The sequence below is a fragment of the Rhineura floridana genome, chromosome 21 (assembly GCF_030035675.1).
Source record: "Rhineura floridana isolate rRhiFlo1 chromosome 21, rRhiFlo1.hap2, whole genome shotgun sequence".
In the NCBI taxonomy this organism is placed as follows: Eukaryota; Metazoa; Chordata; class Lepidosauria; order Squamata; family Rhineuridae; genus Rhineura; species Rhineura floridana.
Window position 1 is genome coordinate 1,874,954 of NC_084500.1, and position 24,545 is coordinate 1,899,498.

At 47.1% G+C, this 24,545-nt stretch overlaps 1 protein-coding gene across 3 annotated transcripts; it reads left to right on the top strand.

Moving 5' to 3' along the window:
* The first annotated feature begins 503 nt into the window (after positions 1–503).
* Positions 504–23,265, top strand: TPST1 (tyrosylprotein sulfotransferase 1). 3 transcript variants are annotated; one of them, XR_009759865.1, is made up of 7 exons: positions 504–606; positions 7,312–8,252; positions 15,787–15,985; positions 18,638–18,688; positions 19,636–19,705; positions 21,087–21,124; positions 22,062–23,265. XR_009759865.1 is itself a non-coding variant. In XM_061605092.1 (6 exons), exons 2-5 carry the CDS (start codon positions 7,408–7,410, stop codon positions 21,102–21,104), a joined length of 1,113 nt encoding a protein of 370 aa, XP_061461076.1. In that variant the 5' UTR covers positions 504–606; positions 7,312–7,407; the 3' UTR covers positions 21,105–21,124; positions 22,062–23,265. The 3 variants fall into 3 exon arrangements, 2 of the variants coding, with proteins under 2 accessions (XP_061461076.1, XP_061461075.1); XM_061605092.1 differs by lacking the exon at positions 19,636–19,705; XM_061605091.1 differs by lacking the exon at positions 22,062–23,265 and having other exon boundaries at positions 21,030–21,104.
* Positions 23,266–24,545: the final 1,280 nt, after the last annotated feature.

Genomic DNA, 24,545 nt, shown 5'->3' on the forward strand with positions numbered 1-24,545 from the left:
GGACCTGAGTGCGAGAGCAGCTTCTCCCCTCTTGTGACTTCCAGCAAGCAGTACAGAGATGCCTGCTGCCTCTGACAGTGGAGGTGCAACATTGCCATCGGGACTTGTAGCCATTGGTAGCTAGCCTGATCCCCCTCCGTGAATTTGGCTAATTTAAGAATAATTCCACGGTAGGTTTGCCCTTATCTATGCATACTACTAGTAGTAATGATGATAATAATTCCAGGTTAGGCTTGCTCCATCTATGCAGCTGCATCCTCCTATCCCTCCAGCTGCCCCTTTCCGTCCGTCCCCCTCGCCAGCTGTGCAGCCAGATCCAGCTGGGCGCCTCCCTCCCGGGCCCACGTGTGTGTGTGTGTGTGTGTGTTGGGGGGAAGCCCAGGCTCTGACAAGCACCAAAGGGCGGGGCCAGGGAAAGCCCCGTCTTCAGCTCCTCCACCGCCCATCTCCCGAGCGCGGCCAATGGGGCGCGGCGACACATCGGCCAATCCGGGGGCGCTTGTGATTTCCATGGCAGCGCCGCTGCGGACAGAGCGGACTAGGAGCCTGGCGAGGCTTGGAGGCGCGGCGGGGCGAGGATGGGGTCCGCCCAGAGAGCCCTGGCAGGTAAGGACGGAGGAGACCCTCTTGGATCACAGCTGCGTGCAGCAGATCCCTAGTGCCCGGGGGCCAATCAGCAGGCAAGATCCCTGCCCGCCCTCTGCTTTTGCCAATAGAGGCTGATTCGCTCGTGCCTGCATGGGTGCTTGCTTCGGGCTCTCTCCTGCCCCCTCCTTTCCTTTTCCTGCGTTCTTTTCACTCCGGGTTTAAAAAAGGAAGATCAGAAGAGGGTGTCTCTGAGCATGCACAGATTCCCCCAAAGTCTTTTTTTTTGTACACTTGGTCCCCATGCAAGCGCACCTTGCACGGGCTCACCGATGCTGCGCCCCAGTGCACAGGTTCCTGGAAGGCAATCTGCTTTTGGGTCGGAAACAGAGTGCAGTCAGCATGTGCTCAGAGGCTGTGTGCCCTTAAACTGAAAAGGAGAAAAGGGCAGCAACCAGTTGGCCCTTGAGCCTCCCGCCCTCTCACTGCCAGAAGGTGAAGAGTGCAAACCCAGGAAAAGAGAAGTCTGTTAGAAGAAAAAGCCTCTGAGCATGCACAAAACTCACCCATCTGTTTCCTTTTAACCTGCTTCTACCCAAAGACTGAAGCTGTTGTGTATGTCTACGGTGGTGTTGGCGCTGATGTTTTAAACATGTTTCTTGTGAGATTGTGAAGGATACTCTGCATGTGCTCAGAGACATTGTGTCTTTTCACTCTTTAAAAGAAGAGCAGCCAACCAACCTACCAATTGCCACTGAGGATTTTGGCTAACTCTGTCCACACCCTTCCTCGATAGAATTCATCTTCATATTTCTTTGACAGAGCGGGAAGATTGCTCAGTCAAAAAAACAAGATTTCTCTTAATGTCTTAGTAGATATTTTCTAATAGGGGTGATTGTGTCTGTTTAATGTGTGTTACACCAAAGAGTATCTGAGCATGTCCCCAAACTCCCCAATCGGTGTTTTTTTAAAAAAATCTGGGGTAGCGACCTGTACATGCTCAGTGGCACCCTGTTTTTTGTTTTTTAATCTGTTTACTGTTGGAAATGAAGGGCATTTTATACATGCTCAGATCTACTATGTCTTTACATTGATTTTTAAAAAAATGTGCTTTATGTTCTATATGCTGGGTTGCGCATAAAACTAAACTATGGTTTGTCAAATTATGATTTATTAAACCATTGCTTAGCATTATGTGTGGGCCCTGCCCAGTGGCTTAACTATGGCTTCTCTATTGCCAGCAAACCATGATCTGAAGCTTGTTGTTGGCTTATGAACCAACATTATGTATGAACCCAGCGCCCTTCCTTAACTATGGTTTGTTTGATCACCCCAGACCAGGTTGTCTGTGAGACAACTCATGATTAACTTGTGGTTTTTTAAACAAACCGTGGCTTAGTGTTATGTGTGAACCATTGTATCCTCCGGACCATTAAAAATAACAACAGGGAAGCTGGTTCCCTCAACCAAAGAAAGATACTCTGCACATCCTCAAAGGCACCAGAAGTTTTGAAAACAAAAGTTGATTGTCCTGCTAGGGGGTGGCATGCTTTCTGTCTGTGTGGATATTCACCCTATGGGGTCGCTGTCCTTTTCTCTTGCCCGCTTCTAGGGTTGCTTAAGGTTTCAACCATGTTGGCATGAGCAAACTTGAGGATGTTACAGAGAGAACCTTTTCCCTTAAGAGGAAAGTTGTTACTGTTTTAGCTATTGTGAGAACAGGGTAAGAGGAGAGGTCCTCCAGTGGGTCCGGAACTGACTAAGAAACAGAAAGCAGAGAGTAGGAATCAATGGACAGTTCTTCCAATGGAGGGATGTAGAAAGTAGAGCCCCCCCAAGGATCCTTATTGGGATCTCCTGCGCTTTTTGACTTGTTCTTAAACGACCTACAGTTAGGGGTGAGCAGTGAGGTGGCCAAGTTTGCTGATGATACTGAATTGCTCAGGGTTGTTAAATGGAAGAGGGGTTGCGAAGAGCTCCAAAAAGACCTCTCCAAACTGAGTGTACGGGTGGTAAAACAGCAGATGCAATTGAGTGTAAACAAGTGTAAAGTGATGCCTATCAGAGCAAAACAATCTTAATTTCACATATACGCTCATAGGGTCTGAACTGGCGGTGAGAGACTAGGAACGAGACCTTGGGCCCATAGCGGATGGCTCAATGAAGATGTTGACTCCGTGTGTGTCAGCCGTGAAAAAAGGCAAATTTCATGCTAGGGATCATTAGGAAAGGTATTGAAAATAAAACTGCCAATATCGTAAGGCCGTTGTATAAATCTATGGGTTGGCCGCATTTGGAACACTGTACAGTTCTGGTCGCCTCACCTCAAAAAGGATATTGTAGAGTTGGAAAAGGTTCGGAAAAGGTCAACCAGAACGATCAAGGGGATGGAGCAACTCCCCTATGTGGAAAAGGTGCAGCATTTGGGGCTTGTTAGCTTAGAGAAAAGGCGAGAAAGAGGTGACATGGTAGAAGCGTATAAAATTATGCATGGGGTGTGAAAAGTGGACAGAGAAAAGCTGCTTGTGGACATCCACTGAAGCTGAATGCTGGAAGACTGAGGACAGACAAAAGAAAGTACTTTTTTCTGTCCAGGGCAGGTTTTAAACATTTATATATGGCTGTGATGTTTTCTGGAGTTTGCCCTGAGTCTAATTTCTAATTTCTTTTAAAAAAGTGTCTAAAATTAAATGCAGTAGCTCAGGTCCAGAGGGAAGGAGTGCTATCTTTGCCCAAACTCAAGACAAGATTTTTCAGCCTCCAACTCCTTCGAATAAAGTTTAGATCCAGGAAATGGAAAAAACTGGTTTTAGCATTCAGTGTTAGTTTCTTGGCTCTTGAGTTCAGCCTTCAGGCAGTCTCGGTGTCTGTCTGTGTGTAACTAAGTTCCCTTGCTTTGCATTTGGTGTAAACATAGGTGGCGATGGGGAAAATGGAATACAGATGGTCAGGAGATGTTGGATAGACAGATCCGAGCCAGGCTAATTCACCTGGGTCAGTTGGAGAAGCTTGAAAAGTTTCTCCTACAGAAGAGTTTTTTTTTTAATTGGTTGTTGATCAACTCTGACTGAGACCTGTAGCTTACAGCAAAACAGGAGTTTAAGGATTTATTTTGGGATAAAGGAATTCAAATCCTGCACTGGGATAACTCACACCGGCCTTGTCCAAACCTGGTGCCCCCCAGCGGTTTAGGACTACAACTCCCATCTGCCCCATTCAGCAGGTGCTGGCCAGGACTTGTGGGAATTGTAGTCCAAAACAGCTGGAGGGCACCAGCTTTGGGGAAGGCCAATCCAGTGGGCTCCCTTCAAGCTTTTGGACAAGATGCTTAATATTTGGTCTGATCCTGTTCTTATTAAATGAGCATTAGTCCCCTCCTCTGCCATGAATTTGTTTTAGCTGCCTTTCATAATGGAACCTACATGTTCAGAGACAGTGTAACTCTGCATACTATGTACCGGGGACTGCCATCTTCAGGGTCTACTTGGGGGCTTCCCAAGAGGCGCCTGGCTGGCTGGCGCAACCACATGCTAGACTTAGGCAGATCCAGGAAAAGCAGCTGTTGAAATCCAACTGACATTCTTTTGCCCAGATAGTCAGAATGATGGAAGCTCAGCCGTCTCGGGCATCCATCCCTTGAGGGTGGCTCGGCGATGCTTTTTGCTGCCCCTGCTTGTCAGACGGGCAGGTCCAAACGTGCATTTCTCTCCACCTGCTGCTTTTGTGGAAATGAGTCAGCTTGACACCAAACAGCTGCTTTTGTCTGCCTTATTTTTTCTCTCTTGCTCTGTGGCTTGAACTCTTTCAAGTGTGGAGGGCTCTACCTGTCCCTTGCTTTGATTGGAATTGTATCGGATGGAGAGTTGAACCTCCTGAGGAATCCCACTGGGATATGGCCTTTCCTAGATTTATCTAATCTCCCTATATATAATCAATCTCTCTCTCTCTGTCTGTCTCTCTCTCTCTCATATATGACAGCAAGGACTACAGAGTGTTAATGACTGGAGACACCCACCACCTTAATTTCCCATAGGTTTCTATACATATAAATGAACATTCGCCAGTTTTATTTGCATCGTGGGCCTGTGGCCCCAAGGCCTTGAAGTGTCTAGGAGCGCCCTTGCACCCAGCGCAAATAATACCATGACTTACCACAGTGAAAAACTCAGTATTTGGGGCTTTTTAGTTTAGAGAAAAGGCAAGCAAGAGGCAACCTGACAGAAGAGTATAAAATCACAGAATCATAAAATCACGTAATAGTAGAGTTGGAAGGGGCCTGTAAGGCCATCAAGTCCAACCTCCTGCTCAGTGCAGGAGTCCTACTTCAAAGCATACCCGACAGGTGTATTTAAACAGCCAGCAGGCGCTTAAAAGTCTAGATCCACTACCCTCTTACAGCAGAAAAGGATTGGCTTCTAGGAACATAGGGAGGTGCCTTATATCGACCGGCATGATGCATGACGTGGAGAAAGTGGACAGAGAAAGCTTTTTCTCCCTGTCTTATAGCACTAGAATTCATGGTCGTCTAGTGAAGCCGAATGTTGGCAGATGCAGATGGACAAAAGAAAGTCCTTCACAGAAGGACTTCAGTGCATAGTTAAACTATGGAATTTGCTCCCGCAGGAGGCAATAAAGGCCAACACATGGATGGCTTTAACAGAGGATTAGACACATCCATGGAGGATAAGGCTACCAATGGCTACTAGCCACAATGGTCGGAGGCAGGATGGTTCCAAATACCAGATGCTGGAAAGAGCAGGAGGGGAGAGTGCTCTTGCACTCGGGTCCTGCTTGCAGGCTTCCCTTCAGGGCATCTGGGTTGGCCCCTGTGAGAACAGGATGCTGGACTAGGTGGGCCACTGGCCTGATCCAGCAAACAAGGCTCTTACTAGGTTCTTAAGGCCGTTTCCGCAGCCTCCATCAACTGAGCCTCCGCTATAACTGGAGCATAGAGATGGACCTGGTTCATTTGCTTTCTAAAGCAGGGGTGGGGAACGTTTTTGGCTCCCGGGGCCAGATCTTTACCTGGCCTCACCTTGCGGGCCAACTTTGACAGGTGGGCAGGGCAACCCACCTCTCCTTTGCACCCCCAGTGTTGGCAGTGCAAAGGAGCAGCATGGGGAGGCTCTTAAGGACTTCAAAGAGCACTGATGGGAGGGAGAAGCGCCTTCCATGGAACAGAAACACTTTCCCCCTCCTTGAGCTAGGGGTGCACTTGTTGGCCGTCAGCAGTTGGGAGAGTGCCTCGCTCCAGCATTAGAACCGCAGGTAGCTTCAGAAAATGTGCAACTTGGCTCCAGCGCATCCTCAATTCCCAGTGGACTCTGAACTTAATATATTCGTTATCAACCATTCTCAAGGACTCTGTCGTCATCATCATCATTGATTGATTGATTGATTGCATTTATATACCGCCTCATAGCCAAAGCTCTCTGGGCAATTTACAACAATTTAAAGCATTAAAAACAAGTATACAAATTTAAAACCATACCAATTTAAAAACCATAAAAACCGATAGGCAAGTTAAAAATGCGCTATTCAAATGCTGTTAAAAAATGCCTGGGAGAAGAGGAAAATTTTGACCTGGCGCCGAAAAGATAACAGTGTTGGAGCCAGGCGCACCTCGTCAGGGAGATCATTCCACAGTTTTGGGGGCCACCACTGATAAGGCCCTCTCCCTTGTTGCCATCCTCCAAGCTTCCCTCGGAGTAGGCACCCGGAGGAGGACCTTTGATGTTGAACGTAGTGTGCAGGTGGGTTCTTGTTGGGAGAGGTGTCCCATCAGGTATTGTGGTCCCAAGCCGTGTAAGACTTTATAGGTTAAAACCAGCACCTTGAATCGGGCTCGGAAACATACAGGCAGCCAATGCAGGCGGGCCATCATCATCATGTATTAGATTTATTGGTCATTTGTTACTCAAAGGTCTCCAGGTGACTTTTAGCAGTGTTAGAAACAAAAACTGAATATACCATAAAACAAAATGATAAAACCAGGGCTGTGGAGTCGGTACGCCAGACCTTCGACTCCGACTCCTCTATTTTTCTACTGTCTGACTCTGACTCCGACTCCTTCATAAATGGCAAATGTATATTAACTAGTAATAACAAATTTACTGTAGTAAAATGGTAGCACGAGGCATTTCATCACCACCACGTGAATCCAGAGCTTGGAAAAGTTACTTTTTTGAACTACAACTCCCACGAGCCCAATCCCTGGGGATACTACAGTAAATTTGTTATTAGTAGTTAATATACATTTGCCATTTATGAAGGAGTTGGAGTTGAATCGGAGTCAGAGTTGGAGTCGGTACATTTCTTCCGACTCCACCCAAAATTGCTCCTGACTCTGACTCCACAACTCCGACTCCACAGCCCTGGATAAAAGAACCATCACCACCCCCATACAGCCACAGGGAGGTTTGGCATCACACTTACACAAAGAACATTATCTCAGTCTTATCAAATGCCTGGGAGGAAATATAAGTCTTCATGTGGCACTGAAAAGATGTCAGTGAAGGTGCCAGGTGGACCTCACTGGGGAGCTTGTTCCACAGACGGGGAGCCACCATTCAAAAGGCCCTCTCCCTTCTCACCGCCCTCCAAGCCACCCTCAGAGGGATTGCCTGAAGTGTTACTCTGGGCTGGGGAAGTTCATAAGCAGTAGTCCCAACATGACCATGAATTTTCTTTCTTTTCCCTTTTTGTTCCACTCCCCCACCCCGACAGGTTTTGATCTTTGGGGTCCAGGCTCTTTGTGGTTCAAAATGCTGACGTGGGCTGGGCGATCTGCTTCAGTCGTGTGAGGCGGCCTTTTGTCGGAAGATGGTTGGCAAACTCAAGCAGAACTTGTTGCTGGCGTGCCTAGTGGTCAGCTCGGTGACAGTCTTCTACTTGGGGCAACATGCCATGGAATGCCACCACTGGACAGAGGAACGGAGCCAGCTGGTCCGCCTGGAGCCAGCGAGGGCCACATCGAGAGCCAGCTTGGGTTTGAAAGAAAACGCCACCTTGCCTTACCACAAAGACATGCCTTTAATCTTCATCGGAGGGGTGCCCCGGAGTGGCACGACCTTGATGCGGGCAATGCTGGATGCTCACCCGGACATCCGTTGCGGGGAAGAGACCAGGGTGATCCCTCGGATCCTGGCCATCAAGCAGATGTGGGCTCGGTCAAGCAAGGAGAAGATCCGACTGGATGAGGCGGGTGTCACTGATGAGGTCTTGGATTCAGCCATGCAGGCATTCTTGTTGGAGATCATCGTAAAGCATGGAGAGCCGGCTCCATTCCTGTGCAACAAGGACCCCTTTGCCCTCAAGTCCTTAACTTACCTCGCCAAGATTTTCCCCAATGCCAAATTTGTCTTGATGGTACGAGACGGCCGGGCGTCCGTCCATTCCATGATCTCCCGGAAGGTCACCATTGCTGGCTTTGACCTCGACAGCTACAGGGACTGCTTGATCAAGTGGAATCGTGCCATTGAGATTATGTACAACCAGTGCTTGGAGGCCGGCTTGGACCGTTGCATGATTGTGCATTACGAGCAGCTGGTCTTGCATCCTGAGCAGTGGCTGAGGACCCTTCTGAAGTTCCTTCACATCCCGTGGAATCCTGCCGTTTTGCACCACGAAGAAATGATCGGGAAAGCCGGGGGCGTCTCTCTTTCCAAGTGAGTCGGTTCCTTCCTTGGGCACCCGTGGTGGCTTTTCTGGAAAATATTTCAATTGGGAAAAATTCTCCAGTGCCCTGAATTGGGGGTGGGAGTGGGGGACATTTTATTTATTTATTTACTTCTTTCCTGGTTGGTTTATTTATTTTTAGATTTATATCCCGCCCTTCCTCATAGGTCGGCATACAAAAGCACTAAAAACACTTTAAAACATCATACAAACAGACTTTAAAATATATTTTAAAAAAATCTTAAAAACATTTTTTTTAAAAAAAAGCTAGACAAAATCTGTTAAAAAAAGAAGTCTGAGGTTCACATTTTCTCATAAGGAACCTACTGCGGGCCACATGGTGGTGGGTGGGGCCAGAGGCATAAAATGGGTGTGGCCAGAGGGAAAAGGGGTGGGGCCAGATGCAGAAGTAGGTGGGGCTATGGATGTGACTCTTAACTTATACCCACACAGAACACACAAAATTTGAGGAGGTATTCCAGTCCTCAAAGAGCAGTAGGGGTGGGTATGCCTCAGGGCTTGGAGAGAGAGTCTCGGGAGCCAGGTAGCGTGGTCTGGAGGGCCGCATTCAGCCCTTGGGCCTGAGCTGCCCAACCCCTGCCCTAAATCAACTGAGATCCAGTTTTTGCATTTTAATCTGGCTTAGATTTAGGAAATAAGTATTCATTTAATGGGCTCTATGAACATCTCATATTTTTCTCCTCTCCCTCAGCAGTCGATAAGTATTTTGAGCCGAAAATATTTGATTAGGAATAAGAAAGCAGTGAAGCATGCTTCGTGTGGTGGGCAGAGTGGAGAGATTTAAAGAATGGGAAATGAACCACGACAACTCCAGGGCTGGCATGTTTTGTTTCCTTCACTCCTCCTCTGGGGTGTGTATCAGAGGAAATGGAGGGCTATGCCTCAGGGAATTAGCAGTGTGGAGTTTCCAGAAAACTTTGCACTGGAAAAATTTCCCCTTCCAGTTACCTTAATTTGCATAGGGTAATTTTCCGATGTCCTCAAGAGCGATCCAGTTAAGTATGTTTATTTTACTTGCCTTTAATAAACAAAGCTCAGAAATAAAGTATCCCATGTTATTAATTTTTTTCTTCCAATGCACTACAAGTTTTTGACCTGAAGCATTTGAGGGGGGAAATTAAAGCACACTTAAATGCTCTATCGTCTGCAAAGACATTATTTTTTCCTCTTGGAATATTGTAAAAATGTTAAGGCAACAGCATTGTCTTCCCTTTGCATCGCCTTCCCCACCTCCCAAGTTTAAAACAAAGGTCTTGGAAGCCGTTGATGCGGATACATTTTAGCAACTCAAGGAACTGCGCATGATGCGCTGACTCAACAGACTTTGATAGGGAGAATTGCCTGGAAAACATTCAATTACAACTTTGCAATTATCAAGCTTGTCCAGTGTTGGAATTGCAAATGGCATCCTTCCGTTGTTCCAAACACACTTAGGAAAAATACCTTTCTGTAGCCTATCAAAGGGCGTGAAAGAGGCTGGGTGTCCCCCTCTATGGGGGGGACCTGTATCTCCACTCTCAGAGAGGGGAATTGGAGGAACCCTGTGCCTTCCCAGGGGCTGTTGGTTTGCAGCCTTAAATGTTGCACACCAAGCTTCTCTTGGAAATTCTTTTCCTTGGAGATATTTGGATATTTTGAGATGTGTCAGTTCAATGGCATGTATTTCTGTTTCATTGTTTGGACATGAAGAGGGGGGGAAGGATACAAAGGCACTGAAAGCTTCTCGCGTGCCCTTTTCAGCATGCTCAGAGAACTGAACTTTAGATGTATTTAAGGTAATGAAACGCTGCGTTGTTCAGGGCTGTGGAGTCGGTACGCCCAACCTTTGACTCCGACTCCTCTGTTTTTCTGCTGTCCGACTCCGACTCCACCCAAAATTGCTTCTTGTCAATCAAAATTTATTTGGAAGTCAGAGTTGGTACATTTCTACCGACTCCGACTCCACCCAAAATTGCACCCAACTCCGACTCCACCCAAAATTGCTGCTTGTCAATCAAAATTTATTTGGAAGTCAGAGTCGGTACATTTCTACCAACGCCGACTCCACCCAAAATTGCTCCCGACTCCAACTCCGACTCCCCAGCCCTGGCGTTGTTCCATGGAAGGAATATAGCCGTGATAACTGTTTCCATCGCTGCCCTTGGGACCTTCTGCAATTAACGGTGACCTTCGGAGTGTCTGTGCGGGATTGTCTCCTCTTTCTGGTTTGGGCAGGGCAGAGGGCCGTTTTCTACATCTGATTACAGGGGAGGCGGAAATGAGGTCTCGCCTTGCACGGGGCACACTGTGCAGCTCTTGCGCAGCCGGTAGCCTGGTTGAGTGAGGACTTATGGGGGCAAAGTCCAAGGCCTACAGTCTGTGGGATGTGTGCGTGTGCGCTCGTAGGGCTCAAACAACACCAGGACGCACGCAGCATCTGGTTGCAAATGGGTCCTCTGTGTACAAGGATTTGGGAGATTGGTTCCAGCATTGATCGCAAATCCCTGGGCTCAGTGTGTGCTCAGAGGCATCCTATACACCTGCAACGCTTTGCCTGGCAGAGTTACTTTTTTGTACCCAGCTCTGATTTTGGACCCTCAGGGTTTTAGTAGAGGCTGAAGTAGACCCTGTAGGTCTGAGGTCTGCCTTCCCCCTTCCCAACATGTGAGATCAGCATGCTAGAGACACGCGCCCCTAGCAGCAAGAGCTTCCAGGGCGAGCAACAATGTTTTGGAACGTCTTTTTCTTTCTTCCTTTTGGCTTGAGATGCTTAACCACGAGGCTGTCTTTGATCTTGGCTCTGGCTGCAGCCTGTTTTAGGCCGCTAAATCCCCCTCCGTCTTTGAAGAGATGGAAGCGTCCTCTCTGTGCGCCGGGTTCCAGCCATGGCTGTTCTGTTTTGGAGGCGTCCATGAACCCCGCAATGAGCTCTAAAGAACAGCCAGGGGCCTTTGGTCCTGAGGAAGGGCCACAGCTCAGTGGCAGAACAGCTGCCTTGCATGCAGAAGGTCCCAGTTTTGATTCCCCAGCAGGATCTCCAGGCAGGGCTGGGAAGGTCCCTTGTCTGAAATCCTGGAGAGATGCTGCTAGTCCATGTGGACATCACTGAGCTAGATGGACCCCAGTGGTCTGTCTCTGTATAATGCAGCTTCCCTTGTCCCTGTGATGCAAACTGAGCCCACTGGTTTTAAAATTGGATTGATTTGGTTTGATTTGATGCCACTGGTCTGTTGCCTGAAGCTTGTGTTTCGCGATTCCCAGTTAGAGATGTGAAGGTCTGGAAATACAGTGGGAAATTTTTTTTTGGGGGGGGGGGAATACCTACCCAGTTTTTTTCTTGTTTTTCCCCAGTTTACCCCCCTCCCATTTTTCCAAGGGGGCAAAACCAGGAACCACTTCCCTCTCCCTGCCAATTTTCCCAGTTTCCCCCCGGACTTTCACATCTTTGTATCTGAACGGTACACAGGAGTATCCTGCTGTGTGGAGAGAGAGGAATTGCTGTGTTGTGGGTTAAATGTTTGAAGCCAAGATGAGGGGGCTCCCTGTCATGCCTCTCTATGAGTCCCTGGTTATGCTTCCTCCTACCAGTCAGCCTCTACTAGGGGCAGGCTGTGCCTCTGCATGAGGTCTGACTGGCTGGTGTGATCAGAACCGCCACCCTTCAGAGGCGGTTACCTCTTGGGCCGCTGTGTGAGTTGCTGCTCTGAACTAGTCTGCTCCTAACTGGAAGGCATGCTGAGGAGAGCACTTTTTTTAAAAGGGATATTCCTCTGGGTGAACAGGGAATTTTTTCCTCCATGCTCTAAAAGTCGACCTCTTTAGGAATAAAAGTCCAGATTAGTGCCTCCTGTTTTAGTTTTGGGGGGGCTGGAAGAAACTGCTCCCCAACATTTAAGAAACATCCACCGACTTAAAGCTTGCATGAACTGATCGGTGAGGACAGTTTTCAAACTGCATCTGTCTGCCTGTTGGGATGGGACGAGGGGAGGTAATTGGGATAGAATTAAAGTGGGGAAAGGGAGGCCAGTTTCTTCCTTCTCCTCGTTTCAGTGAGTTTATCCATCTCCTGTTACGAAACAATATTTACTTTGAGCTCAGTGGCCTCCCAGTTGGAGCCGTTTTTGCCCTCCGATTCTGGAGACTGGATAAACCAGGCCTTGCTTGCTTTTATTGGTTTGGCCCACTGCGCCAGTCCTCTAGAAATTTCCATACTTTTTTTCCCGCCCTCTGGTCTCCCACGAGCTTGGTTTGAAAGCTGGTGCGAGATCTGTCGCACCAAAGGCTTTGGCACCGGTGCGGAATAGCACGAGACTTTTTGTGGCTCGGAAGGCTTTGCCAACGTGGCTTCTGGCACAGGCTTAGTGCGCAGAGCCTCCCCATAACGAGGGCTGCCAGTTCTGGCATTTGCCCTTCTCCCTGATGGGAAACAGCTGTGGCTGCGGCAGCCTGCAGGGCGAAAAAAAAAAAGTAATTTCCCCCAGTGAGGAGCTGGGCCAACTTTCTTTTTCTTACTCTAAGCAAAACCCGCAAAGATGCAAGATGGAATGTACAATGTGAGTCTCTTGTGTGTGTCTTCACCGGTTTTTCTTTTCTTACAATGTGGAGGCAAGGGGCTTCTGAATTTCTCTCTATCCACCTAGCCTAAGAAGGGCTCTGTTGCCCTTGCTCTTTATCATCTAGTATTTGGAGAAGTAAGAATATATGAAGAGCCTGCCTGTTGGACCAGGCCAGTGGCCCGTCTAGTCCAGCATCCCGTTCTCACAGTGGCCAACCAGATGCCTAAGGGAAGCCCGCAAGCAGGACCTGAGCGCAAGAGCAACTCTCCCCTCCTGCAATTTCCAGCAACTGGTTTTCAGAAGCATCCTGCCTCCGACAGGGGAGGCAGAGCTGAGCCATCGTGGCTAGTAGCCATTAATACCCAGTACTGCCTCTGAACGTTACATCTGGGCATCATGGCTAATAGCCACTGTCAAGCCTCTCCCCCTCCATGAATTTAGAATTGTTGAGCTGGAAGGGGTTCCCCAAAGGTCATCTAGTCCAAGCCCTTGCTGATGCAATCTGCTGCTGCCTAGCCTCTGCTTGAAAATGTCTTAACGAAAGAGGGTCCACCGCCTTCCGAGAGGGCCTGTTCCTCTGTCAAACAGCTTGTTCTGTCCGGACGTCCTTCCAAATGTTTGGTCTAAATCCCTTTTTCTTGTAACTGGAACCCGTTGGCTTTGGATCCTCCCCTCCGGAGTGAGAGAAAACAGTTTAGCTCCAACATCTCTGCGAACAGCCCTTCAAACCTTTGAAGATGGCACACAGATAATTAATTCCCTTTTCTGCAGGCTGAGCTTACACAGCTCTTTCGAGTTTGCCTCCTCGGACTTTCTGGCTAGGGCGATGGGAGTTACGGTGCCAAAACTTCTGGAGGGCGCCATGTTTGCAGGGAGAGGATGCATTAGATGACCCTCACCCTCTAGCAATAAGAACATAAGATCTCTCTCTCTCTCCCCCCACCGGTGACTCTATCATGGATAGAGGATCTCAAGGTGATTCAAGTTGGGAGGGGGAGCTTGACCAGTTTTCCCCTCCACCCTGCAAGGTAGGATAAGCAAGGTGATGGGGGCGGGGGAGAGAGAGACTAGCCCAAGGGGATGCCTGCGAGCTTCAACCTAAATGGGTCCATTTCCCTGCTCTTGCCCCAGGGTGCCTTGGCCTGACTCCCCTGTGGCCTTTCCCAGAGGAGCCGGTGGGGAATTGGGGCCCAGCCTCCTGGAGAGGTGGCTGGAGGGCACCCCCTAGACGCTGCCCACCGTCCCCTTGTGGGAGTTTAGTGTGGCGAGGGCGTCTTCCTCCCCCCCCCTCGCCTCCTGCGGTGAAAGAGGAACACTGTCTTGACAATCAGGGAGGACGTGCCCAAGAGCGTCAGTCTGCCTGGGCGTTTCTCCCCTACGTTAATCAGCTGCAAAATCCAAGGGTTGGCAGCAGTTTGGGAAGGGTTGCTCTCTGGAGCTGCACTTTGCCTTGGCAAAGCAGGCGTCTGCTGGGCAATGTGGCTCTGTGTGTTTGTCTGTGTAAGGCTGTAGTTCATTGGTAGAGCACCTGCTTTGCATGCAGAGTGTCCCGGCTTCAGCTGTCAGCGTCCGCTCCAGGAAGGCGACTGGGGAAGTCTCCCGGCCTAAAACTCTGGAGTGCTGCTGCCAATCAGTGTTGGCGATACTGAGCAAGATGGACCAGTAGTCTGACTCGGCTGAAGGCAGATTCTCATGTACCCAGGACAGGGGCGATGGATCTTTTTCAGCCCAGTCCCTCATGAATGGCTTGCCTCCCCTGAAAAAAAAATACTCTCCATCCTGGCAAGGGAGGGCTATAGTTCTAGGACCCATCCCAGCCAGGTGAAATCACTAGGTTGCAGAGAGGGGCCCATGAGAGGCGTGGCCTGGGGAGTGGGCGTGGCCTGGGCAGAGAGACCCGAGGGCCAGACAGGGAGGGCCGCATTTGGCAGCTTTCTGTGTTCCTAGTTAACTTGGCCTTTAACTTGCCACCCTGGGCTCCTGCTGGGAGGAAGGGTGGGATATAAATCAAATAATAAATAACAGCAAATAAATAAATAAATATTTCAGAACCATGAGGACTGGAATCTTGGTATATGCGTGTGTGTGTTTTAAGGAGAGAGCTGTAGTTCAGTGGTTAAGCACCAGCCTTGCATGCAGAAGGGCCCAGGTTCAGTCCTCCAATGGCACCTCCAGGTGGAGCCGGGAATATCCCCCGGAGGAAACCCTGAAGAGTGGCTGCCAGTCAGTGTGGGCAGTACTGACCAACATGGAGCAAAGGTCTGACTGTCTTCCTTTGTGTTTGAGATTGTTGGGAGAGAATTGGTGGGCAAATTCTCCCCTGCAAAGTCTTCTGTTCTGGCCATGCCCTCTGCCTCCTCACTGGACTTACTTCTGCACTCTGAGCCAACTGGGGAAGGAAATTGTGATGTGTGAGCTTTCTCCCACCAGAAGTGTGCGTGTGTGTGTCGGGGTGGTGGTGGGGAAGGGTCAAGCACCTTCCCCTTGACCACGGATTCCCTCCCTCCCCTTTTGCTTGAGCCTCGCGTGTTGTCTGCATCCCATAGTTTCAGCCTCAGTTTACCAAGTGGAATGTCCAGGGGAGATGATTTAAGTCCTGTACGTAAAAAGCATCTAACAGGATCTTTGCCCTGCCTTTTGGAATGCTTCCAACCAATAAAATTCTCTGGAATCTGCAAATTTGTGTGTACCTGCCCTCTGTATCAAGAGGCAGCTGGACACCCATCTGTCGGGAATGCTTTGATTTGGATTCCTGCATTGCTCAGTGGGTTGGACTTGATGGCCTTATAGGCCCCTTCCAACTCTACTATTCTGTGATTCTATGAATTTTAGCAGGGGTCTCTTGCTGTGTGTGCAAATGAAATCCAGTGTTTTCACTGAGCCCTGGCAATATGTTTCTTGTTAAACAGGACATCAGTTTCACACGAATATATCAGATTATCAATTTAAAAAAATATTTTTTTTTCAGAGTTGAAAGATCTACGGACCAAGTAATCAAGCCGGTGAACGTGGAAGCCTTGTCGAAATGGGTTGGGAAAATCCCCGATGACGTTGTTCATGATATGCCGGTGATTGCCTCCATGCTGGCAAAACTAGGCTACGACCCTTTTGCCAACCCCCCCAACTACGGGAAGCCGGATCAGAAAGTTCTGGAAAACACGAGAAGGGTAAAAGATGAGGCTGTATTTAGCAAAGCGGTTCTGATGCTTAAACTTCTTGCATTGGCAAGTTGGGTGTTGTATGGAGCATAGTGCTTTGCAGTGCTTCATAGGCAGAACTGAAGTCTCTGTCCCGAGGAGAGTACAGTCTGCCTTTGACAGTGGGGGGAGAAAGTGGGGGCAGGAGAGGAGGAGGGAATTTATATCTTAGAAGAGAGAGGTGTGTTCAAGCCAGTTCATGTGCTTATAAAAGAAGCATTACTCTATATTTGGCGATCACCTGCAATCCCCCCCCCCCGGTCTTTTGCTTTGATGAATTTTGTGTATCTTCCTTTACCTAGATATAATCAGCATTTTGGTGAAGCCTCAAGGCATTTTATTTTATTTAATTTAAAATATTTCTTCATCAGAGGGTGTGAAACTGTTCACACAACAGATAAATGCAGTGATTGAATGCCCCTTGCCCACAAATAAAGAGTCAGCTAAAAACATAATTAAAACAAAGGAGCCAAAGCAGTTCTGAAATCTTTCTGCGATATTACCTTATCTGATGTGATTCGCTGTTGCTTGATTGGCCTTGCCTAGAGGGGCTAGGTTAATGGGTAAATAATGGAAATTAAATACAGGAAATAATGTGTGAGCTCAAAGGACGCTCACGCAAGGAGAATTCTGTACCTTGCCCAAAAGCCTCTCCTGAGCACCTGGGGAAATGCAGGCAGCTGCCTTATAAAGAGTCAGACCTTTGGGCCAGGTAGCTCAGTGCTGTCTACACTGACTGGCAGCGGCTCTCCAAGGTTTCAGGCTTTTGCAGCCCTACCTGGAGATCATATAGAATAGTAGACCTGAACTTACAAGATCTGAACAAGGTGGTTCATGACAGATGCTCTTGGAGGTCGTTGGTTCGCAGGGTCACCATAAGTCGTAATCGGCTTGAAGGCACATAACAACAAGAGTTGGAAGGGTTCTCTAAGGCCATCTAGTCCAACCCCCTGCTCCATGCAGGAATCCAAATCAAAGCATTCCCAACAGATGGCTGTCCAGCTGCCCCTTGAATGCCTCCAGTGTCGGAGAGCCCACTACCTCTCTAGGTCATTGGTTCCATTGTTGTGTGGCTCTAACAGTTAGGAATGCCATTGGGGGTTGAATGTGAGACCTTCTGTGTGCAAGGCAGAGCTACGACACTTCCACAGGACGCATGGTGGATGCGTCCACACAGGCAAGCTGCCTTTTCCATTCTGGGTGGTTGCCTGTCTACATCCCACATCCAGGATATTACTTGAGGTGAGATTATTATACACTTATTAAACAGCTTCCTATGTTCCAATGGCATACCTGCAACCCCTTATCTTGCTTCCAGACACAATTCAAGGTGCTGGTTTATTACCATTCAAGATTATGTTTAGGCCACTTGGACTTGGCATACCTGAAGGAACGCACCTCCACCTGTGTGTTCCTTTTCACGCCTTCCATCTGGGTGCCTCTCATCTAGAAAGGTTGCCTCCATGAAACTGCAGGTCAGGGAATTCTGCCAGACCTCTTCCGTTGTTTAAATTTGCTGGAGAGTGAACCCTTTTTAATTTAATTTTTTAAAAAATTCCTGGAAGCTTTTCTAGTTTCAAGTGACTTTATTGTTGTTGTTACATGCCTTCAAGTCGATTTCGACTTATGGCGACCCTATGAATCAGCGATCTCCAAGACCATCTGCCATGAACCACCCTGTTCAGATCTTGTAAGTCCAGGTCTGTGGCTTCCTTTACGGAGTCAATCCATCTCTTGTTTGGCCTTCTTCTTTTTTTACTCCCTTCTGTTTTCCCCAGCATTATTGTCTTTTCTAGTGAATCATGTCTTCTCATGATGTGTCCAAAGTACGATAACCTCAGTTTCATCATTTTAGCTTCTAGTGATAGTTCTGGTTTAATTTGTTCCAACACCCAATTATTTGTCTTTTTCGAACAGGTTCATTCTTTCTATTTCCAGATTTTAAAGACGAATAGCTTGATGCTTGGTTTCGCTGTTGATATTTTGTGTGTGTGTGTATGTGTCATACATTTATAAACCACATTCACACTATACATTTATTTCACTGTTATTCCACTTTAAACGGTCATGGCTTCCCTCACAGTATCCTGGGGAGGGTAGTGTGTGCAGGGTGCAGAGAGCTGTCCAGAGTGACAAAGTTCTAGAGGGACTGACTGTTAAATCACTCTGGGAATTGTAGCGCTGTGCGGGGAAAAGGAGGTCTCCTAATAACTCTCAGCACCCTTCACAAACTACACTTCTTGAGATTCTTTGTGGGGGAAGCCATGACTGTTTGAAATGGAATAATAGTGTGATAAACGTCTGGTGTGAATGTGGTTATAGTATTGCTGTGAGCATCCTGTATGGAAGGTGCCTGAGAGAAACGTATATGTTGTTGTTACTACATTCTCCAAGGTGCTGTATGCACTCCTCATTTTATCCACACAACAACCCTGTGAGGTAGTTTAGGCTGGGAGGCAGTGACTGGCCCAAGAGCACGCAGTGAGCTTCATGGTCAAGCGGGAATTTGAACCTTGGTCTCCCAGGTCCTGGTCTGACACTCTAACCGCTATACCATGCTGGCACTTATATAAAATCAAAACTTACATTTAAAAGTTTGTGGGTTTTTGTCTTCCTTTCCAGGTCTATAAAGGAGAATTTCAGCTTCCTGATTTTCTCAAAGGAATGCCACAGGTAATGTTTTGGTATTGATGGTCACCTCATTGTGACGACCTTTTGCAACTTAATTGAGTTTGAGCTACAGAAGAAGCCCTGGCAAGGGGTTCAACAAGCATCCTTGCCTGAGAGCTCACACAATGGCCTAGGTGTGCTTGGGCTACCACTGCGGTAGGCTTTAATGCACTATAAGAACATGGGAAGAGCCTGGCTGCTGCATCAGGCCAGTGGCCCGTCTAGTTCAGCATATCCTGGGCTCACAGTGGCCAACCACATGCCTTTTCTGGGAAGCCCAAAAGCAGGACCGGAGCGCCCAACAGCAACTCTCCCCACTTGGGATTCCCAGCAACTGGCATTTAGAGGTATACTGCCTCTCAGGCTAGTAGCTGTCGTGGCTAGTAGCCATTGATAGTCTTATCCTCCATTGCAAAGTGGCCAGTGCTATCCAGGCATCTTGAGTTACCTGATGGCGTTCCAGGAATGAGCATCGCTCCTGCCAAAGTAATGTAAGAACCCAGTATTTATGGGTGAAATTGGCTCATCCACAAAGTTACTGTTTAGCTGGTTTTCCCTGCAACCCGCTCAAAGACTCAGCCGACTCAGCGTTGAGGCCAAAATGGATTTTTTACTATGACTGGTGTATTTACGGTGTTTATATTCTGCCTCTTTGCCAAAATGGCTGTTAAAAAAAAACAGTATTAAGGTGATCACTCACTTTACAGTCTAAGAAAGACATGATGCACAAGGAAAAATGCAAGGGAGGGAGGAGGAACAAGCAAGCTCAAGCACAAGCTTTAATAGTTACAGTTCCAATTACCAACCCACAGCAGCGATTACCAGACTGGAAAAACAACGCACGATACTGATCTCCTGTGAAGTGAATTTTTTTTAAAATAAGCATTTGTTCAACCTGAAGGCGAGAGCTTTCTGTCCCAAATGAGCAATAGCTTTTCTTCTCATTGCAGCCCAGGAAGACGGTGGAAAGGAAGCCGCATGTCAAGATAAAATGAATGAGGAGCTGATAAAAGTAGAATAGTATGCCATGTCTGTCTTGCATTTTTCCCCAAGCACAATCACATTTTTGGCTGCAGGCACCAGAACGCCTCCCCATCCAGCTCCTTGTTGTGTGTGTGTCTGCGCGTTGTGCCCTCTCGAAGCGCAGAGGGTGGTGGCGCTTTGGCTGGGTCTGTGCTTGCCCTTCTGACCGCCTGGCCTTTTGGCTTGGTGGGCTGTGCTGAGTTTAACCAACAGCTGCAAAGGATCTGCCCTCATTTGGCTTTCTGTGCCGCCTGCATCAACCATTCTGCTCGGCTGCAAATGTGTGTGCAATTACCTCCCACCCCCACAAGTGTTGCAGAAGCTGTGCATTTTCATTAGAGTTGCCAACCAAGGCTCCATCTGCACTATATAGGACCCCCGAAGAATCCTGGGAAATGTTGTTTGCGAAGGGTGCCGAGAGTTGTTTGCAGACCCCTGTTCCCCACGCACAGCTACAGTTCCCAGTCCCTCTTCCCAGGGAACTCTGGGAATTGTAGCTCTATAAGGGGAAAAGGGTCTCCTAACAACTCTCATGTACTATGGTTCCCAGGATTCTTTGGAGGAAGCCATGACTATTGAAAGTCGTATGATACCGCTTTAAATGTATAGTGCAGATGGGGACCAGTTAAAATCTTCTTGTTTAAAAAGTTGATCCTCACCCTGTATTCTCACTCTAAATCAGTTTTAGGAATGCCATCTCTTATGGAGCCAAACATAAAAAGAAAGAAAAACTTATTTATTTCCTTCAGACTTTGCCAACTTGGTGCCCTCCAGACATTGTTGGACTAAGATTCCCATCAGCTGCGGAAACAGGAAGCTGGTCTAGACAGACTCTCAGTTGAACTAGCAGCGTTCTTTGTATGCTCTTATATCATAGAATAGTAGAGTTGGAAGGGGCCTACAAGGCCATCAAGTCCAACCCCCTGCTCAGTGCAGGAATCCAGATCAAATAGAATTATAGAATAGTAGAGTTGGAAATATATAGACCTTTTTGTCCCAATCCGCATTTAATTAAATGGTGATGAATTCAGAGCTCCCCCCCCCCCGGTTTGCTTCCTAGCATCTGCTCTTCTGAGGTACGCTGCTGCTGTAGTGGGAGGTTCCATTTAGCCATCTTGACCCAAAAGCACTGATAGGCCACTCCCCACCTCCATGAATTTGTACTGTTCCTTTATCTCTGTCGCTGGTGTCACTCAGTCTTGTGGCAGCAATTTCATCATGTGCTGCTTGAAAAGCATCCTGTCTTTTTTGCCTGCCCTGAATCTGCTACTGATCAGTTCCTAGTAATTTACTTTTGACTTTTCCCTGTGTCTTCAAACAGAATTGATTTGAATGGGCAGCAGATTTTTAATTGAAAAACCTCTCTCTCTTTTGATAGACTGATCTAGTGAAATAGAAGACCTGGTGGACTTAATGGTATGTAGTTGGTAATAAAATGGAACATCCTGGCCACATCCACACTGTGCATTTATTCCACTATTATTCCACTTTAAACAGTCATGGCTTTCCCCAAAGAATCCTGGATTGTTTGTTGTTGTCAGTTCGTTACAAGCGCTGAGAGTTTTTAGAAGACCTCTGTTCCCCTCACAGAGCTAAGGTTTCCAGAGTGATTTTAACAGTCAGTCCCTCTTCCCAGAGAACTCGGAGAACCGTTGCTCTGCGAGGGGAATAGGGGTGCTAACTGTCAGCACCCTTCATAAACTACACTTCCCATGATTTCCTTGAAATGAGCACGGTAATAAGTGTAAACCTTTGATGTGGTGTTGCCAGTGAGGGTGAGAACCTTGCAAGTTATGGTTCTCAACAGATTTATATGCCGCTTAATCGATAGCAGTTTACATAAGACACTAAACTAATCATAAGAAAAATATTGATAAAATCAAACTTTTAAAAAAGGAGATACAAAATGTATATCTGTATCAAAAGGAAAATCAACAGTCCCACAGCAAATACATATAATGCAATTGCACATCTGAGTAGGTTTGCCGAAACCGAAAACTGTTTTGTGTGTGCTGAAAACAACGCAAAGATGCCCATTCCACATGTCTGTATGCTAAGATCCTGTCAATAGCACGAGATGGTGTAAACATAGGAAGTTGTCTTACACTGAGTCCAACCACCGGCCATTCTAGATCTGGTATGGTCTACTCTGGCTTGGAGTGACTCCCCAAGGTTTCCGGCAGGGGTCTTTTCCAGCCTGTCCTAGAGATGCTAGAGATTGACCCTCGGAGCTTCTGCATGCAAATCAGGTGCTCTGCTACCAGGTTATGGCTCCTCCCACAAGCAGGCTGTAGATTGCCCACCCTTGAGTAGCACATACTGAAATATTTCTTTTCGTTTCTTTCCTGATTAGGGATGTTGGCTGCCTTTTAAAGAAAGCAGCTGGGTGACATCGTCAAAGAACCTGCTGGGCTGTTTGTTCAGAAAATATTTTTTTGTTTCATACTATGGTCTTTTTTTTAAAAAAAGGGGGGAAGAGTTGTGTGCACATGTAAACTTCTGTGTCTCACTCCTTGTGCCACTGACTCCACTGAAATACGGGAGCTGTTTATGGCAAGTGATTCCAGGATCAAGGCACTGAAGAGAGGACAATCCAGTTAGAAATCTCTTCTGGGCAAGCCTCCTTAGAGCCAATGGATAGCGCACAAGAACACTTCATTGCATGCTTGCTGTCCAGCGTTCACGACACTTATGTTCTTGGTGGACTGAGCCTGAAGCACTTTCATGGCAAAACTCCTAAGACTTGGTGCTGGAAATCCAGGACTTTTGTTGTCCGTTTACACAACTGTTTAGAAACCACAGAAGCAGAGCGTGTTTGGGCTGAGCTGAAGATGCTAGTCTGTCTGTTTTTTTCTTTCTCTCTCTCTAGTTCTTGCACCTTAGCTTTTAAATGAGTGGATTTTTAAAAACTGCTTCAGGATGTCAAATACATGAAATCGTGGAAATACATTTTTGTGCTTGCCTGAAGATACTTAGCTGTGGCCCACAGGTGTGTGAGCAGCGGGCTGTGACCACACTGGAGCATGTCTGTTGATATCTGTGTGCATATCCACCAAACTGTTGGTAGGCGGTCATCACATGATGGGGATGGAGAAACAGAGACTTAGACTTCATCTCCCTTGCCCCCTCACCCCAAACCGGAGATGGACAATGCCAAGGCTGATTCCTCAGATTATCTGTGCATCAATGCCCATGCAGGCTGATCTGCGATCTGCAAGGGTGCCTACATATACGAATCTTGGGTACTGGCTAGGAGTCCTTTTTTCTTCTTGCTCTTGTCCCTGTGGGTTATCTTTTTCCACACATGGCTCGGGTCTGTCAGTTGATACACATGCAGGGATTTGCTCCTCTGTGTGTATTCCTTTTCTTTGATCAGTGGCGATTATTTGCTTTTCAATTTCTGGAGAATGATTTATGTGCTCCTCCCTCTTCTTCTTTTTGCAGTTTTATTGACATGTGAAAAATGATCTTAGTTTTAATTATTTAAAAAAAAATGATATCTGAGATGTGGAGAGATGACTTGTATGTTTACAATTCAACAACCTTTTTGTATTTTTTTTTCAAAATAAATGCTTTAAATGTGGCCCTTCTTTTTTAGTTTAAGTAACTGAAGTGAGCCATAAGTAGTTGATTGGGGAAAATCTGGGAAGAAGAGGGTCAGATTTATGATTTTTATTTTAAAAAAAGTTCTATCCTGCTGATCAACTAGGTTTTCAAGGCAGCTAACAAAACAGAATATTTAATACACAACTTTAAAAAATAAAATCTTAAACATTTAAAACAATACTAAGATGAATAATGAGTGAGCTATAAAAACAGTAGGCAAATGAAACCATCCATTAAAAGCACAAGAAAATAAAATTATTGGGTTGAAGCCAGTGTTAGTCATACTCAGAGCAGACCCATTTAAATTAGTGGAAACATCTAATTTAGGTCCACTAATTCCATTGGGTCTACGTTGAGTAAGAACTTAATTTCCTGTAACCCATCATTTTTGTGTTCAGCACCGTGTGAAGACAAAGATAGGGACAGGTGAGTTTCACTGGGGACAAGATCATTCCACAACAGGGGTGCCACCCCTAAGAATACCCTGCTGTGGTCACCACCTGGCTCACCTCTGAAACCACTGGCACCCAGAGCAGGGCTTCCTGACACAGATCCTAAAGAAAAGGCAGGTTTGCATGGGAGCAGATGGTCCTTTGGATAAGACAAGTGGTTTGGTGGGCTGGATGAAAACTTCAAAACGTTTTCTTTACCTTCTAGCGTTGGGGACGAGTGTGGAGTGAATTGAGGCTTGGTGGTGGCCGAGGACGTGGAACTAGACATGACAACAAAAGTAGGCTCACTGCTGAAAACATCAGCCCATGCCAAATTTGGTTAAAGGCACCCTATATTCCTCTAACCCTGTGGCTCTGAGACCAGAGGGCTTTGAAGAGATGCACCTTCAAAAGAAATCATTTTTTCTGTGCAGTTATCAAAGATCCAGGCAGTCTAATGTCAAAGGGTTTCACTTCCTTATATCATCTGCTCACTTAGGTGGCCAGCGTGGTAGAATGTCAGATTTCAACCAGGGTGCAAAGTCTTGCTTTCCCCTGAAGCAAAGTAGTCATTGCCCAGCTGAGCTCTTCCGTTGTGGGTATGGAATGAAAATAATCCTGTGTTCACCCCTCCTAAACTACTGTAAAATTTGATGGATAATAGTACCTCTATTCCTCTTTTCCAACAAGGACATGCTAGAGTGCTAAACATGGAGTCTGTAAAGAGACATCAATTCCCTGAACTGTTAAAAAACTTAAAGGAAGCCAAAGAATTCATCAAATATGCCAAAGTTCAGCAA

Bases quoted from the DNA above. Each gene is read 5' to 3' on its own strand.
- TPST1 (XM_061605091.1), top strand. From the start codon at position 7,408: ATGGTTGGCAAACTCAAGCAGAACTTGTTGCTGGCGTGCCTAGTGGTC. The intron at 8,253-15,786 runs GTGAGTCGGTTC...TTTTTTTTTCAG, and splicing joins GGGGGCGTCTCTCTTTCCAA to AGTTGAAAGATCTACGGACC. The intron at 15,986-18,637 runs GTAAAAGATGAG...CTTCCTTTCCAG, and splicing joins TTCTGGAAAACACGAGAAGG to GTCTATAAAGGAGAATTTCA.